The sequence below is a fragment of the Danio rerio genome, chromosome 9, assembly GCF_049306965.1.
Source record: "Danio rerio strain Tuebingen ecotype United States chromosome 9, GRCz12tu, whole genome shotgun sequence".
NCBI lineage: Eukaryota > Metazoa > Chordata > Actinopteri > Cypriniformes > Danionidae > Danio > Danio rerio.
Window position 1 is genome coordinate 12,722,968 of NC_133184.1, and position 17,897 is coordinate 12,740,864.

General features: G+C 37.5%; 1 protein-coding gene across 2 annotated transcripts; it reads right to left on the minus strand.

Annotated features, from left to right (window-relative positions):
• Positions 1 to 601: 601 nt before the first annotated feature.
• On the minus strand, positions 602 to 16,276 carry tra2b (transformer 2 beta homolog). Of its 2 annotated transcripts, XM_005167474.5 has the most exons (9): positions 16,111 to 16,276; positions 11,947 to 12,206; positions 11,464 to 11,609; positions 6,334 to 6,502; positions 6,059 to 6,247; positions 3,708 to 3,823; positions 3,455 to 3,553; positions 1,100 to 1,173; positions 604 to 946 (listed from the first exon to the last, which is right to left on the minus strand). In XM_005167474.5, exons 4-9 carry the CDS (start codon positions 6,364 to 6,366, stop codon positions 936 to 938), a joined length of 522 nt encoding a protein of 173 aa, XP_005167531.1. In that variant the 5' UTR covers positions 6,367 to 6,502; positions 11,464 to 11,609; positions 11,947 to 12,206; positions 16,111 to 16,276; the 3' UTR covers positions 604 to 935.
• Between the last annotated feature and the right edge of the window lie 1,621 nt (positions 16,277 to 17,897).

Genomic DNA, 17,897 nt, shown 5'->3' on the forward strand with positions numbered 1-17,897 from the left:
TTACTTATAGTTTCAGATCAGACCCTGCAAAATTATGGATGTCTAAATGCAGTAGAGCCAAGAAGCAAATCTTTACTTGAAGCATAATCTTTAACCAAACTGAGACTAGTTACAGTGTGTGCATAGAGATTGAAGAACTTCAGAAGGACAATTTCAATCCCTTCAGCAACCTTACAGTAAAAAGAAATTCCAGATTGGTCAGCCAATGCAAACACCCACATCATGTCCAAATTAATACCAAATCCCAGAGTACTCGAAGCTACATTTTTAACACATACTGGAGAAATATTCCAGATGATCCTATTATTAACGATATATCCTCTGAGGTAATGGGACTTAAATTGGAACAGGGCTCTTTTAGGCACTGCTGTTCTTCCATTCCTATTTGATAAACCTATTAATTTCACTGCAGTTCAAGGCAAATGCCTCGAGAGGATGAGTGTATGCATTATATAAACGTTGTCTGTAAATCTGCAGTAAAGTCTCTCCTCACTTAAAGACAACAGCTCGTGGCCATTCTCAAGGTTTTAGGTTCAATCCTTTAGGTCTGAATCATCCATATTTCATGTTTTGAGTGGTTCGAGAAGAAGCTTGCACCAGGTGGGAGGTATAAAGCAGTTTATTGCAAGACCACTGCTAAGCTTAAAATGCGAAAAAGCATACGGGGATGTGAGCCGAACACTTCATCATATTATAAAACAAACGCAAGTTTAGCATCAGATCGGGAACGAAAAAAAAAAAAAATGAACAAAAACTCAACAACAGTGCAAAAATATTCATCCCACTAATGAAACATCCAGATCAGTCAAAGACACATGAAACCTTTAGGCAAGAAAATCGAAGGAAAAGTACATCGAGACTCATGCCACCAGAAATAAACATCTACGTCATCAACAATATTGTAGTCATCTTCAAGAGAGGAGCTGAACTTCACTTCAATAATGACCTGGAAAAACAAATAAGAAGGCTTTCATTTGCTTGTCACAGTTCACTGTATAATTAACACAATGTTGGAAGTTAAACACTCCAGAACAGCAAAGCAGAAAACACAAGGGACTAGCTTTCAAGATTATCACGATGCCCTTTGTGTAATACTTACGAGGAGAGTAAGAGCGAGAGCGTGATCTTGACCTGTACGGTCCTCGGCTGTAGTAAGGAGACGGGGATCTTCTCCTGTAAACAGAAAGTGGAGAAGAGTTTTAATGGTAAAGCAGGTCACATTCAAAACTGTAGCATGCTGAATAGTTAAAATAAAGCACATATGATATGCAATATCTTGCTGGATGTAATATGAACTTCTGCAACTCTGTCTGCAGGACCAGGGCTCAACAATAAGGATGGACTGATGTTGTAGGGTCGGATAACACCACAGTCATTTACATCTGATCAGTGGCATCATCAGACATGCCTTGAACCTAGAGCTGGGCGATTTGGCCTAAATTCAAAATCTCTATTAGTTGAACATTTTAACTCGATTACGATTAATAAACTATTCTTTTACTTTATATGATAAGTTTTGTACAGCAAATATGCTCACATATTATAAGTGAGAAACTTGTGAATAGAGGGTGCATTACTTGATTTAAAAATAATTGAAGAAAATAGAAAGAAGAAATCTGCCATCTATGATTATTGAACGTCAACGTTGAACAACTGAAATTAAAACACACATTGCCTAAAACCAACAGTCATGTTTTTCTTGTAATAAAAGTGAATAAATAACTTGCACTTTTGGAAAGCAAATTATTGATTTTTAATGTTACATTTTTAATAGTAAAAGTAGATTTGCAATATCTTTGCTAAATAAAACAACTCTTGAATGTCCCGTAAATGATTTTATACAGTATATTTATTGAATCTTCTGTAAACAAGTATTAACAAATCATTTTATTGTAATGGAAATTATGCCATCTCTAGAGCAGCTTCCAATCATCGTCAGTGTAGTGCAAACTTGAGAGGTGTAGTTAAGTTGTTTGAGAGGTGCACGAGTATTGAACACGTGAAGGCTGCGCAAGACCGTACCTTGTGTTTCTAGCCTTAACTGTACATTTACACCAAAAGCGGCGAGAGTGTCAAAGTAGCTGGAAGTCATTTATTTTCAATGGGAGCCGGCAGAAAGGAGCAGCGCGGCACCTCTTCGCCGGTGTGGGCGTTGAGGTGAGTTGAAATCAAGCCAACTTTATGGTAATGAGCTATTACGCGGTTCGGCGGCAAGCAATCGGTATGTAGAAGTCTACCGTTTGAGAGGAGTCCAGAGAACATAGCCACTGTGAACTTGGGTTCCGACCACAGTTGTTCCCAATCGTTTGATTTTTGCGGTAACCGGATTTCCAAATATACAAAACAGTATTGCTGCTTCAAGATATTTCAGACACATGGAAACATTGGATAATTTAGTGGAGCAAAGCCACACCACATGCAACTTTATCTTCTATAATTAAATGAATTTGATAATTGTGCAGCATCTTCACGCTAAAAAGCACGTTTTATGCACGAATGTAACTGATAGGATATGCTGCAACAGCTCCTTTAAATACGAGATCAATGTAGCGAATTTTGATGCTCTCACCGCAGGAGCTGAAGGTAGACAGCGTTGTCGCCAGGGCGTCAGGAGGAACCTTTGGCGCTCTCGCTGCTTTCAATGTGAACGCACAGTAACAGAGCAAGGTCATGTGACTCCACACATAGTAGAGAGAGTAATAAGAAAAAATTGCCTTGAAAAAATTAGATCAATTATAGGTTCTGATTGTCGATTTCAATTACTTTTTGATTAATTGCCAAGCCCGACTTGAACTCAATGTATGAGCCTACTTTAATCTACCAAGTACAGTGCACAAAGAAAGTTATTGGAACGAAACACACCTGCTGTACGTAAAACAGCTTGATTTTCTTGTCAAACTTTGCATTCGTACAATAATCTTGAATTCTTATTGCATTGCTTAGTTTGTCCACAAGGTGGAAACACTGAAAGGAAATGCATTTTTAAATGTGGAAAAAGAAGCCGTTTACACCTGTTCACTTCATTCATGTTTTCTGACCAGAAAATGGGCAATAATCAAAGCAGTGAAGTACAGACACCTGCAGCCTACATATAAAATGATTTGTATGCAGAATAAGATCTGCAGCTTACATTTCTGTAATAAAAATTATAATAATTAAATAAAAGGCTATGTATATGACATTTTTGTTAACAAAACCTAGATAAACTGGCTTATAGCACAAGATTGAAGATCAGATTTATATCTGTTTAAAAGGAAATACATTTTTGCAGCCAATTCTAGTGTTTGAATAAGCTAAACAAATGGTAATGAACCCACATTTTACAGTATGTTTAATGCAATAAAAGTTTTGTAGTGTAACGTGACAATCCTCAGTGTTGAGCCCTTCATTATGATGGGATGTCAATACAAACGCATCATACAGACTGCTTAACAGTAAGGGTCAGCTGTATGACCTGTTGTTGTAGTAGTCTCTGTCTTCATAGCGATCATATCCACGTTCATACCCTCGATCATAGCTATCCCGCCGACGGCTTACACTTGGCCCACCACCACTGCACGAGAGACAAAAATATATACTTATATTATTTGTACTTAACATTGATCACTGAAGCACTTACGATACAAAACCAGACACTACATCCACAGTGATGAGCGTTCATCAGAGGAGTCATTTGGGAAGAGACAGACTAAATCAATCACACTCACTATGTTGGTCTGCCCATATATATTCCAGGAGTAGGTGTGTGTGGCCTCTTGGTAATGGAGTAGTCTACCCTGATTCTTCGGCCATCAAGCTCCATACCATTTGCACGCTCTTTAGCCTAGAACCAAAACAAGCCAGAATAAGCCACACTGACTGAGCACACAATAGCATCCAAAAGAACATTAACTCCAGGTATGGCTTTATGGCAGGCCATAAAAGAGCTGCAGGAACAGTATGTTCTGTACTGTACTTCGATAAAATACATAATGCAACCTCACTGCTCACAAAAAAAGCATGTCAAAGTATGACCAATACAGACACGTACAAAACTCCTGTTTCACTTTCTAAAGTATTTCAGAAGATAGAATAGAAGAGCAGAATATAGTTTATAAACAAAGCAGCCTTTCAATTTAGGCAAATCCATTCACATGACAGCAGACATTTTATTACACGTATAGCTCACTGTGAAATGTAACTTGTTAATTTACTTGCCATTAAAGATGAAGGTGAATCTTCAGTAGAAGCTTTAAGAATTTTAGTTGAAACTATGGTTGTTGGCTAAATCAATGAATCAAAGAGTCCGTGAAAAAAATGAACACATTCCTCCAATCAACTGCCTTAGCTAGTAATCCAGAGTGCTTTCACAAAATGCACTTGGCCACAAAATGAATAATATTAAAATAATAAATAATTATTTTGTAAGCCTTTTTCAATTTAACTCAACTAGGATCAGCGTTTCTTTGCCACGTTTCTAGAGGAAAATTATTTTCAAATTGCAAACTTGTACTATGTTCTAAAAGTATGTACTTTTTATGTGAAGAAAAAGTACATACTTTAACAAAGTATGCAAACTTTGGGACATACTACTTTCTTATTAACGGACCATTATGTTGCTTGGCTACATCCCGTCAATCATCTACACATATCATCCACATTCCTTTCATATTAAATTTCCTATCTTATTGGAGATTCTAATAGCAGACTAACCTGCTGCCATGAGTTATTCACGCAGATGAATCTCCTGAGGTCTTTGGATTATTATACATTCTGAAGTTTATTTTCAAATACGTTTCTTTAGAGGTTCATTTTGTTGCAGATTAAATATAACACAGAAATTGTGATTTAAATATTTTCCAGTGGGCTAGATATTGACAGTCATTTAAACAATTTTACCAAAGTGGCTCTACTTGACAGTTGATTTCATGTGTCCATGTCCACCATTTTTGTAGTTTGTTCACACACAAACACAAGTTTCCCCAAATGTTTAGTTCTAAACGAATTTACATCCAATGTGCAAAGTTTTGTGGGCAATATTAGTAGATAGAGTATGGACGATTCTACACTTCTAATTTCTACAGAAATTTGCAGACAATTCAGGAACCTTCGGCATACTCTTTTCAACATGCTACAGTTTGGGACATAATTGTTGGAAGAAATTCTATTTTCAAATACTTTTTATGATGCATGGCATGCAAATGGGGATGATGCAAGGTCTTTCAGTCTCTGCCAATGAGCTGATGATGCGAATCAGGCGTGTTTGGTTAAGGAGACATAGGAAATGATTCAAGAAACATAGTTAAGAAACACCAACGTTGATTATACCCATTTCAAAAAACACAAGCCAAAGTTATATAGATTTGTTATATAGAGCAGTGCTTCCTGCTTCCGGTATGCAGTGTCTACAGCTGAAAAGGAAAGTAAAACCAGCTCACGCACAGCACAGCCTAATAACTCTGTTTTTGGGTCATATTTTTGGCCAATTTTCTGTTGATAATTTTCAGCAGCCAAAAATTTAGGGCTTCCCTAATATAATTTTATTAACTTCATACAAACCATAAAATTTCAAAAATTAAGTGCGGGTGCAGCTTCAAAATGTATTAATATAGAGCAAATTGCTAAAGGCGTATCAGCAGTCACTTAAAAAAATGTACCCGCAAGCTACAATTTAGCTGTTGCTAATGCACTGTAAACAAATACTTGGCCTCACTCCATAATACATCGCAGCTACCTACGGAGGCTAGTTTAGTCCAAAAATGCACAGTACTTTAAAGTTGCATCTATTTAAGCTAATGGTATCACCACAAACAAACTACTCCAGTGTTTGTTTGAAAGCGTGGAGACCACCAGATCTCAGTACGCTTGTTTGCTCTCGTTTTAGTGGGCTCTAGAGCGCAATTGCTGCATTCACACCTGCCAAAACAAACCACATCAAATTGAACTCTAGGAAGCATCCTAAATTATCTGCAAAATTTCATTTTCAAAAGAACCACCCTTTTAAACACAAATTCTGTAGCCAAATTGTCATTATGCAATCATGTCATCGTTTTGTCATTTTTTCAAGTGGAAAATGCACCTCTTTTGAATCTTCTCTGTTCTCAAAGTAGACAAAAGCAAAACCCCTGGAGCGCCGTGACTGCTGGTCGTACACAATGCACACATCACTCAGAGGGCCATATTTAGAGAAGACCTCCCTCAGGTCTCTCTCTGTGGTGTACAGGCTCAATCCGAACACTCCCAGGCAGCAGTTTGGGTCTGGATTTGCCTAAAGAAATAGAAAGAAAACATAACCTATTACAACATACCAGTACCAAAAAAATGGGCATCCAAAAACAATGGCATGGTCTTTACCCGGTCACCAATATGTCGTCTGCGGTTGGACATGGGAGAGTGACTGTGACTGCTGCGGCGGCGGTGATATTCACTGCTGTATGAGCGGCTGCGTGAACGTCTTCGGCGAGAATAAGAGCGTGAACGTGATCGACTGTAATGTCTTCGAGAACTTCGATGGGAACGAGACCTGTGTAAAGATGGAGTAAAATGAAAAAGAGCAACGGACATGCAAACTATCAAGTTACCAACTGATAAGTCCCGTCTTAAACTCCTTAGACAGACAAGAACCTCCGGCTTTAATTTCATTATATATCAAGTTGCTAGTAACACACGTCAAATGATCAACTGCAGAGTGCTTAAAATCGTGTTCCTGGGTGGGGGGACATTTTTTTATATTTGGCCCAAACTTGGTTTCTACTTTTAACCCTAAAGCAGCAGGTGCAGCTTCCACTCTGCCGACTCCACGTACTGTGAATTCCACTTGCAGCTGAGCCACGAGGCCATTTCAACAGTTTCAAATAGCATTTCATTTTGGACTTAAATAAAATTAATTGCAACAACTGCATCCACATCTCAAAATACTTTGGCAAATGTATCCATTAACGCTGCAAAAAATAATAAATGCTTTTATGAATTATTTTAATAATGATGTTCACAAATTCAAATAAGTTGTAAAAACTACCTTTGAGTTTTAAGTGTTTAAACTTTTTTATATTCAGTTAATTTAAACATTAATGAATTCTTACAGTTAAGTGTTAATGGATGTTAAATACAGATATGTGCAAGTATTAAGAGGGTAAACTTTTTAGGTAAATTAAATAAACGTATACACAGAACGAGTCTTTGAATTATTTCAAAACCTGAAAACAACTTCTGCATAACCTTTTACATAATTATACCAAAAAAAATAAATTGGGGTACAAATAAAAAAACATTAACATTGTTTAACTAAAATAATGTTCATAAACATTAGCAAAGATGAACAAATACCATAAGAAATTGTTTGATCATGTTAGTGAATACATTAACTAATGGACCATTACTTTAAAGCAGGGGTTCTCAAACTCAGTCCTGGAGGTTCAGTGTCCAGCAGATTTTAGATCTAACTTGCCTCAACACACCTGAAATGATGTTTCTAAAAGCCTAGTAAAAGCTTGATTACCTAGCCCAGGTATGTCTGAGGCCCCGTTTACACTAGTGCGTTTTAGTTTAAAAAAGCTTAAGTTTTGCTACGGTTATGTCATTCGTCCACACTACGCAGGAGTTTTCGAGCCCTGAAAACGGAGCCCTTTGGAAACGATGGAGAGGTCGTTTTCATTCTAAAACGCTGCTGCTCCGTCTCTGTGTGGATGGGGGAAAATGGAGACATCTGAAACAGAGGCGGGGCTGCTGACATTCGCCTATCAGATTGGAACCTTTCCCTCAATATTAAGTAGCCTACACACAGTTCAGTCCTACATCCTCTCAGTGCAAGTTCAGACTTCACAAGTTTGATATAGAAAACAAACTCCGAGTGTACTTTCTAAAGTCATTCACATCACCCCGACTATGCTGTTTCACTGTCTTAACAAAATGAAAACGCATTAGTGTAAACGGGGCCTGATTGGGGTTGGAGATACAATTTGCAGGGCACCGGACCTTCAGGACAGAGATTGAGAACCACTGCTTTCAAGGGTTACCAATAACTCCTCTCCCAAATATTAGAATACAGAAATGACCTTGACTGAACCTGCTAACAATACATTAAACAAGAATGATATTCTTCCTCAGTATTTTCGTCTTGTTACCATCCCACACAAAAAAACACATTTGCTTGAAGCAAAAATAGTTAAATAAAAAAAAATTAATAAAAAGTAGTCAGCCTTGTTTTCTGTGAAATTGATCAAAATAAAGTTTAAAACAACAATTATCTACAAATGTGGTCAGAACATTTAAAATGACCTGAAAAAAGTCATATAGATTTCAGTTACAGATACTGATTCTAGTCTGAAGCATAAACTTTTTATAAATTAATTTTGCATGTCAGAGGGTTATTGCACAAAAGTATAAGGGATTAAGCTGGGATTTCCAGGCTATCCTGGCTGAATTTAGCCTTGACTCAAAATAAGTTACCATGGAGATTTATTCTTTGCAGCTAGCTTGCTCCAGAGCAGGCTAACAACTAGGCTAAAGCCTAGTTTATACTTCTGCGCCGAATGATCAGCGTGACCCACAGCGTCTGCCTTGTGCGTTGCTGTCCATTTATATTTCTGTTGCTCTGCAATAATTCTGTTGCTATGTTCCTGTGTGTGGAGTTTCTTCGCTGGTGTTTTGTTTTTTCTGAATGCTACCTAAATCAAGGTTTCTACAGATATCAATGTCATATTTAAGACTTTTTAAGACCATTAGGTATTAAAGGGCCATGACACCCCCCTCTTTCGGTTAAAGTCTACTTCAGAATTTTTTCAAAAGATGCATGATTAATGGGCGTGGAGCTCCGCGAGCATCGGGCAGGAGTGGGCATGGCCAGCAGGGGAGAAAGGGAGCGAACAACTGTTGTTGTCAGTTAGCTCACAAAATGAGACACAAAGAGGAGACGCATGAGTTTATAGTTTACAAAATTAAAATGCAAAGAAATGAACAGTGATTTAATGCCCTGCTAAATTTGTTATTCGTAATTTCATATACAGACAACCACAATTTATATCATTATAAAGATGTGTGTTCATGTAAACACTATAAATGAGGACTTCTCCCTCAATCCCCGTATCCAGCAGACTCAGTGCAGCAGGTCTCCTGACCCGTCGATTTTAACCATTAACCCTGCTGGTAATCTGGAGGATTTAGGCAAACACAGCAGCACGGCGATGTGTCTGAATGTGAACGAACTCCTGATTAAAGACAGCGTCCGCCATTCTCTAATTCTCGTGCTGCTTTCCCGACAAAAATGCTTGCAGCACACACAGCTTTGCTGTATGATCGGCCCCGACAAGATCGCGGGGGAAAACATGCAACAAACCCCGTGGATGATGGAAGCAAACGCATATGAGCCTTCATGAACGGCTAAATACTGTGCCGTGGTTTCCGTGTCTCTCAGCTCGGGCTTGACTCTGGCAGGTCTCATGAATAATTAAGCAGCCGGCTCTTCTCATAGGATAAGAAAACTCCGCTATGAATAATAATGAGAAACCGATGCGTCATCATTGCACTTGCAGTTCTGCGCTACGTCGCCAATTTTGATCCCACCCCAAAAATCATTTTAAACCCGGAAGCTGAAACTAGCTGACAAAAGCTCAAAATTATCCAGTTTTCCCCACAATTAAAGCTGACAGGTGCTAACATTGTCTTAACTTAAAAAAAAAGTTCTCCGGGGTGTCCTGAACCTTTAAATTGAAGGCCTATATCCCAATATCAAATACATGCATAGACAAAGACAAAATGCAAAAATCACAAAATTTGAGGTAAATGTATTTAAATTGAAAAGTACTAAAAACAGGTTAGATGGACCATTGAACTACAGAAAAAAAAAAAAAAAAAAAAACATCTTAAGGCTGACTTATACTTTCGCCTAGCAGCGCATCGTGCACACCACGAAACGGACGAGGCTTTTATACTTGACATGTTCACGATTGAGATATTCTTTTAAATGACAGGAGGTGGCCAAAAGAAACGGACAGTAAAATCAGATGGATAAACAGAGAAGTGGAAAGTTCCTGGAAGTAGGTCATATCATTAGTTGCCGCAAATGTGCACTTACCCTGGCTATCTACATCAGGCTTGACATAGCTGCTCATTTTCATCCTGGAACAGCAAACATGTAAAGGACTAAGCCAGGAGGACACGATTAAATTAGGTCAAGGTGCGCTTTTTTAGGTATCCCTCCTTTCTTGATTCAAATTGTGCAATACCCTTCTGATAAATGAACCTTAACAGATGTTCAGATATTTATATGAGGAAAAAAAAAACATTTACGTCAACATTAAATGTGTTTTTTTCGCAGTTTAAATATAACATCTGAAGACACATTGAGTGTTATTTAACAAGCAAAAGTCATTACACTATTAAAGACTTTAAAATGTGAAAAGGAAAACAAAGACCTACAGTAACTATATCAATAGTTTGTCAATAAGAATAAAGTTATTTTTAGATATTTTTTATGTGCAGTATATAGTGCTTTTAAAAAATGTACAATGAGTTACATTACTTTTTTAGCTAAGAACACAAGCAGCTGTTTTTCTACACTACCTTACAAAAGTCTTGTCACCTATCCAAGTTATAGGAACAACAAAAAAATAACTCGACTTCGAGTTGATCATTTGGTATCAGGAGTAGTGTATATATGAAAGCTAAAGGCCTCTAGAATACGCTTATTTTACCAAAACAAAATATGATCATGCCTTGATTTTTAATTATTCAATTAGGACAGAAAAGTCAGACTTTGCTTAGACAAAAGTCTTTTCACTTAACAGAAATAATGTACAGTATAGAATATAAAGTCATGGTGCAGTGGGTGCATAGTGCATCTCTGAAATGACTCAAATAACTTATTAATAAAGTCATTTGGAATGGCAAAAATGCATTCTTGCAAAGACTCCCAGAGTTAATCAAGATTCTTTGAATTCATTTTCAATGCCTCCTCCATTTCACCCCAGACATGCTTAATAATGTTCATCTCTGGTGACTGGGCTGGCCAATCCTGGAGCACCTTGACGTTCTTTGCTTTCAGGAACTTTGGTGTGGTGGCTGAAGTATAAGGAGTGCTATCCTGCTGAAGAATTTGCCCTCCTGTGGTTTGTAAAGTAATGGGCAAGACAAATGTCTTGACCTCCACTCTGCAGATCTCTCGCAAGCCCCAAACTGAATGTAACCCCAAACCATGATTTTTCCTTTACCAAACTTGACTGAATTTTGTGAGACTCTTGGGTCCATGCGGGTTCCAATAGGTCTTCTGGAGTATTTGTGATGATTGGGATGCAGTTCAACAGATGATAACGCAGAAAAATCTAGCTTCTGCCACTTTTCCAAATGATCAACAAGAAGTCAAGTTATTATTTGTTGCTCTTACAATTGAGATGGACGACAAGACTTCTGTCTGTCAGGTAGTGTACACAAGAAATTCGAGCCATAAACAAAAAACAATGAAAGTAAAAAAATAGCAAAATTCTTTACCTGGTCTTGGAACGGGAGCGCGAGCGGGATTTTGAGCGGGAATGATGGGACCTCTCTTTGGAATGAGCAGGCGAGCGTTCAGCTGAGCGACTGCCGGACTTGGCAGATCCTCTAGGACTTGCGCTCCTAGAGGCTGAACGAGACTCCTAAACCAACCACATCCCAGTCAGGTTAGGGCAACAGAATAGGCTCACAGGGACAAAAATTGTGTGTATATAATTATAAAAATGTATATAAATAAGTCAATCAAGACTATGATAATACGCAGTGATGGTGGCCTTTTCACTGCAAGTACTGTACATAAACTAATGCTTAAACAATTTTACAAGAAAAGAATTTGTAGTGGTTTGAAATTAATGCATCATCAGATTATGTGTGAAAAATATCTAGCTGTAAATCTCTCATGCTACTGCAGAATAGTGACTATTGCAATACAAAATGGACAAAAGAAGATTGATGCATGCACGCATGGGACAAACATACTAAGAGTTACTTAGCGCTGCGATCTTATCCCAGATAACTTCTGATCTTAACTTCATAACACATCTTTTCTTCTTTCTTCAGTCTCAATTTCATTTCTGACTTCAATCCTCTTCCCCCATTTCTCTCACTGCCCAAAAATGCTATATGGGAACTTCTTTTGCTCCGCAATATTAGCATGCACTGAAAATTCAGCTTCAAATTATTCGCATTAACAACTTGACATTTGACTTCATCCAGATTTCTCTTCTTCCAACCTTAACCTTAACAAAAAAGAAAAGGATGAAGAATGTGTAAACACTGGACATCACAACCAAGAATCCTATGTTTTATTAGTGTGGAAAACAGTATAGATGAACCGACAGAGAAAATGTAGAGTAAGCTTTAAACTTCTATCATGATAAACAATACTTTCAGATGCATCCTGAGCCTTATGCATGCACACACACATAAGCAATTGCTCGCATTTACAAACTCATACATTTGCATTTCATTCACACATTTAGAGTAGTTTAAGGCAAGACACAGCGGTGAATAAAATGAAGAAAAACAACTGTGAGAGCAAACATTTATTTAGATTACAATTTTTTCAAAATGTTATGCTTAAATTGATATGCTATCAGTTCTGTACATTATATGAAATCAGGTTCAAAATAAGAAAATGTAAAAAAATACAAGGGAAAAAACCCTTCTGTATAAATAATATACAGTGCATCCAAAAAGTATTTATAGTTTTTATTATAACTTATTTAAAAATGCACCGTTTCATTTATTTCCTCAAAATTCTACACACAATACCCCATAATGACAATGGGGAATTTTTTTTTTTTTAAGTGCAACAAATTTATTCAAAATAAAAAAACTGAAAAATCACATGTACATAAGTATTCACAGCTTTTGCCGTGAAGCTCTAAATTGAGCTCAGGTACATTCTGTTTCCACTGAACATTCTTGAGATGTTTCAGCAGATTAATTGAGTTCACCTGTGGTAAACTCAGTTGATTGGACATGATTCGAAAAGGCATACACCTGTTTATATAAGGTCCCAGGGTTGACGGTGCATGTCAAAGCACAAACTAAGCATGAAGACAAAGGAATTGTCTGTAGACCTCAGAGATAGGACTGTCTTGAGGCACAAGGCTGGAGAAGGTTAGGGAAAAATTTCTGCTGCTTTAAAAGTTCCAATGAGCACAGTGGCATCCATCATCCGCAAGTGGAAGATGTTTGGAACCACCAGGACTCTTCCTAGAGCTGGCCGGCCATCTAAGCTGAGTGATCAGGAAAGAAGGGCCTTAGTCAGGGAGGTGATCAATAACCCGATGGTCACTCTGTCTGAGCTCCAGGGTTCCTCTGTGGAGAGAGGAGAACCTTACAGAAAGACAACCATCAGTGCAGCAATCCACCAATCAGGCCTGTGTGGTAGAGTGACCAGACAGAAGCCACTTCCCACCTGGAATTTGCTAAAAGGCATCTGAAGGACTCTCACTCAGACCAAAAGAAACAAAATACTCTGGTCTGATGAGACTGAGGCCCCGTTTACACTAGTGCGTTTTAGTTTTAAAACGGCTTTTTAGAATGAAAACGATCTGCGTCCACACTCGCGTTTTACCAAGCGTTTCTGAACGGCTCTCCGTCCACACCAAAACGCTGAAAACGCACATCACGTGACCACACAGACACTCTCTGGCAAGCGCTGCAGCTCATCTACCCAGATGAGAGCTCTGCTAGTCGGACTTCTCATCAAGCATCTCCCGCTGGATCTAATCTCACTATATTTATTAAACGGGATATTTCATTCATCTTGTTGTCTTTATCTAACGACATATTCCCTGACTTTGTTCATTAGAATCTTACTTTTTCTCAGGTAACGTGTTTTGGCTGAGCGCAAAGATAAGTTAATGATTGATAAAACCACGTAGCCTATTATGTATATTGACTGATCGCTTGCCTTTATTTCCTATAATGTAAAAACTTATTGTGTGTTATACTTTCATAATGGCCATTATCGATTATTAAAACTGATATTCAGCAAAAGAGAGGGTGTGTTTCTTATTTTCACTGAAATTGAAAGGAGGCAGTTGTTATCGGCTCCGTTTTGTTATAGATATCCACACAGTGAAGATGACGCTCATGCAGCACGACGCCTCAACATTTCTGCTGTCTGTTTAGTTGTTAATATTAAAATGAAAATAGGCAGTTCCTTAAATCATGTATACAATTTATTGTTGAGAAAGTGAAACAACGTAGCCAGGGTGATGTGAATGAAGTTATAAAGTACACTGTTCCCTTTGAAGATTTACCCGTGTCCTAGTCTGTTTTCCATATCAAACTGAGAAGAAGAGACTGCAGCCTTGATCAAACATGCGAAGTCTGAACTTACACGGAGAAAATGCAGGACTGAACTGTGTGTGTTAGGCTACTTAATATTCAGGAAAAGCCCCAATCAGAGAGGCGAATGTCAGCAGCCCCGCCTCCGTTTTCAGATGTCTCCGTTTTCCATCATCCACACTGAGACGGAGCAGCAGCGTTTCAGAATGAAAACGGCCTCTCCAGCGTTTTTGAAACGCTCTGTTTTCGGCGCTCGAGAACTCCGGCGTAGTGTGGACGGTTGGCGTAACCGTAGCAAAACTTATGCGTTTTCAAACTAAAACGCATTAGTGTAAACGGGGCCTAAAATTCTTTGTAGTGAATGCCAGGCGATACGTTTGGAGAAACCAGAAATGTTTTTCAGCAGCAAGGACGACTAGTCAGAATAGAAGGGAAAAATGAATGCAGCAATGTACAGAGACATCCTGAATGAAAACCTGCTTCAGAGTGCTCTTGACTTCAGACTGGGGTGACGGTTCATCTTCCAGCAGGACAACGACTCTAAGCACACCGCCAAAATATTAATGGAGTGGCTTCACAACAACTCAGTGAATGTCCTTAAGTGGGTTAGCTAGAGCGCAGACCTAAATGCTATTGAACATCTTTGGAGGGATGTGAAAATGGCTGTACATCGTCGCTTCCCAACCAACCTGATAGAGCTTGAGAGGTACGGCAAAGAGGAATGGGCGATAATTCCCAAAGACAGGTGTGCCAAGTTTGTTGCATCATATTCGAAAATTCTTGAGGCTGTAATTGCTGCCAAAGGTGCAACAACAAAGTATAGAGCAAAGGCTGTGAATACTTATGTACATGTGATTTTTTAGGTTTTTTATTTTTAATAAATTTGCAACAATGTCAAAAAATCTTTTCTCACATTGTCATTATGGGGTATTGTGTGTAGAATATTTAGGAAATTAATTAATTTAATCAATTTTAAAATAAGGCTGTAACATAAAATGTGAATACTATGAATACTTTCCGGCTGCACTGTATATGTTATAAATCAAATACTGAAGTTTGGGGCAAGTGCTGATGAATTGGAGATTTATGAGAGATTAAAAATGAGAGAAGAAAAAATTATTTTGAGAAAAGGGCCTTTAAAATATGCATTAAATTGAAATCTTAAGACACAAATTGATAAAGTGTGACAAAATAAATATAAAAGGTTTATTTTGGATGCTTTCTTTGCAGAACACAAAATTAACACTTAAATGAAACGCCCAAAATCACAAAAATAATTTTTGCTTGCTGTGTTTTGCCTTAAATTATGTAAAAGCATGAACTTAATCTGCACGTACACATCGAGTGTGCTGTTAAATACAAGTTATTTGACATAAAAACGAATAATATGACCAGCTTGAAGGCTCAGGATGACCTTAGCATGTATTAGCAACAAATATTACAGTACTCATACAAGTTATACTGGTTTAATTAAACATGCAAAGAGAAAACAACATTTGGTAAGAACAGTAAAACATTGGCGGACTAGTAAAAGCAAATTGAAAAAGATAAAGCTGTGAAAGCACGTTGTCTTTATGCTAGCACTGAAGTTAGCTAACTGAAGACTTGAATCTCGAAATAAAATTAACACTGCATGCTGATACATACTTTAATGCAAATTTTAAAAAGCAAATGCATCGACTTCGTCATTGTATTTATACATTAATAATCAGATATTAAAAATGAATGAAGCCTGACTAGCTCACTTCTGCTGGCTAACATACAATATGGAGGCCATTTCTAGAAGAAACATGGATGGACGCGTGCAAAGAAAAAAACAGTCAAATAAACCGTACATACCCGCTCCACGAATTCCTTCTCGGCGTCACTCATTTTTGTTTAGTTTGTAATATGCTGCAATAATTACAATGCAAGAGAAATGATTAGGACAACACACAAGTAGTGCTCAAACGCACACACAAACCAGACGTCTGTAAATGAACGCCTTTCTCGCCGTAGAAGCTTTATTTAGAAACTAGCGCTCCCACTCTTAATGCGCTTCGCTGCAAAACGACCGCAAGAGGGCGTTGAAAATACAACTCAGACAAAATTACTTATGATACATCATTTAAACGTAAGTACTGAAACATTTTTACTCACATTTAATCTTTGTAAATATTTGTTTCGATTATATACAGACTACATACAACGACTTTGTGAAATCTCCACAAAATTTGCATGATCACCTAGGAGGCAAATGAGGAGTGGCTATTCTTGATATATAAAGACTCTTTACTACTCAATAAGCAGAGAGCTGATTGGTTAAAACATGAAGGTGTTTCTCTATGTACAGGTCAGACATTGGATGGCGCCCATAGTGATTCTTTCCACTTTTACAGATGCGAAAATATATGAATGATAGTGCTGCGTGTATGGCAAGCCGTTTGGACTTTAATTCATCCTTAGGATTTGAATTCTTAATATAAATAATTCAGGCGGCGCAGAAGGGAGTGCTGTCACCTCACAGCAAGAAGGTCGCTGGTCCGAGCCTCGGATGGGTCAGTTGGCGTTTCTGTGTGGAGTTTGCATGTTCTTCCTGCGTTCGCGTGGGTTTCCTCCGGGTGCTTCGGTTTCCCCCACAGTCCAAAGACATGCGGTACAGGTGAATTGGGTTAAGCTGGAAGGGCATCCGCTGCGTAAAAGCGTGCTGGATAAGTTGGCGGTTCATTCCGCTGTGGTTACCCCGGATTAATAAAGGGACTAAGCCGAAAAGAAAATGAATGAAGGAATAAATATAAATAATTTAATCCTCTATATCAATAATTACATGTTTGATGTCAACAATTTTGATATAAAAATTCAGTTTTTGATATCAACAATAAAGTTTTTGATATCATATCAACAATCTAAATTGTTATATTAAGTGTTTTATTAAGAGAGCATTCACATTTTGAGAACTGAGAATGGTCAAAACGACTTGCCATAATCTTTTTAAGCCTTTAAATCCAAAGATGTGGATATTACTACATTACATGGATATTTTTATATATTTAGCTATAATCATTACATTTACATTTTATCTATCATCATGAGATTTTATGCAATTGTAATGATTTATTATTATTCATAGTAGTAGTAGTATTAACAATTACATTTTTGATATCAGTGATAATTTTTTTATATCAACAGTTAATGTGTTGAAATAAATAATCAATTATTTAATTTAATAATTAAATATTAAGAATTCATAAAATAAAAAAACGTTTAAGCATTAGATTATTTTGCCCCATTGATTATTTTGCTTGTTTGAAGGAAAAACTCAATGTTTACATAATTTTTTAAAACAAGACTGTTTTTTTTTTTTTTTTGCTTTTCTAGAAAATGCTTCCTAATTTAAGAATGTGTAGATATTTGGACCAGAAACAAGACAAAACAATCTAAGTGAGAAAATGAAAAGTAAAAATGAAAAGTTTTCATGATAAATTCAGAGAGGCCAGACTGAGGTGATTGAAACATGTCCAGAAGGATGAATATATCGGTTGAAGCATACATGAATTCACGGTGTTCCGGGTCTAAACAAGGCTTGGCATAATTGAGTACACCCCATTTTGAAAATGAATATTTGTGTCCATTTCTCAGTGAATATA

Coding starts and splice junctions, on each gene's coding strand:
- tra2b (XM_005167474.5), bottom strand. CDS start 6,366: ATGTCCAACCGCAGACGACATATTGGTGACCGG. Junction 3,554..3,707: donor TATATGGGCAGACCAACATA/GTGAGTGTGATT, acceptor TCTCTCGTGCAG/TGGTGGTGGGCCAAGTGTAA. Junction 1,174..3,454: donor AGAGACTACTACAACAACAG/GTCATACAGCTG, acceptor TTCTGTTTACAG/GAGAAGATCCCCGTCTCCTT.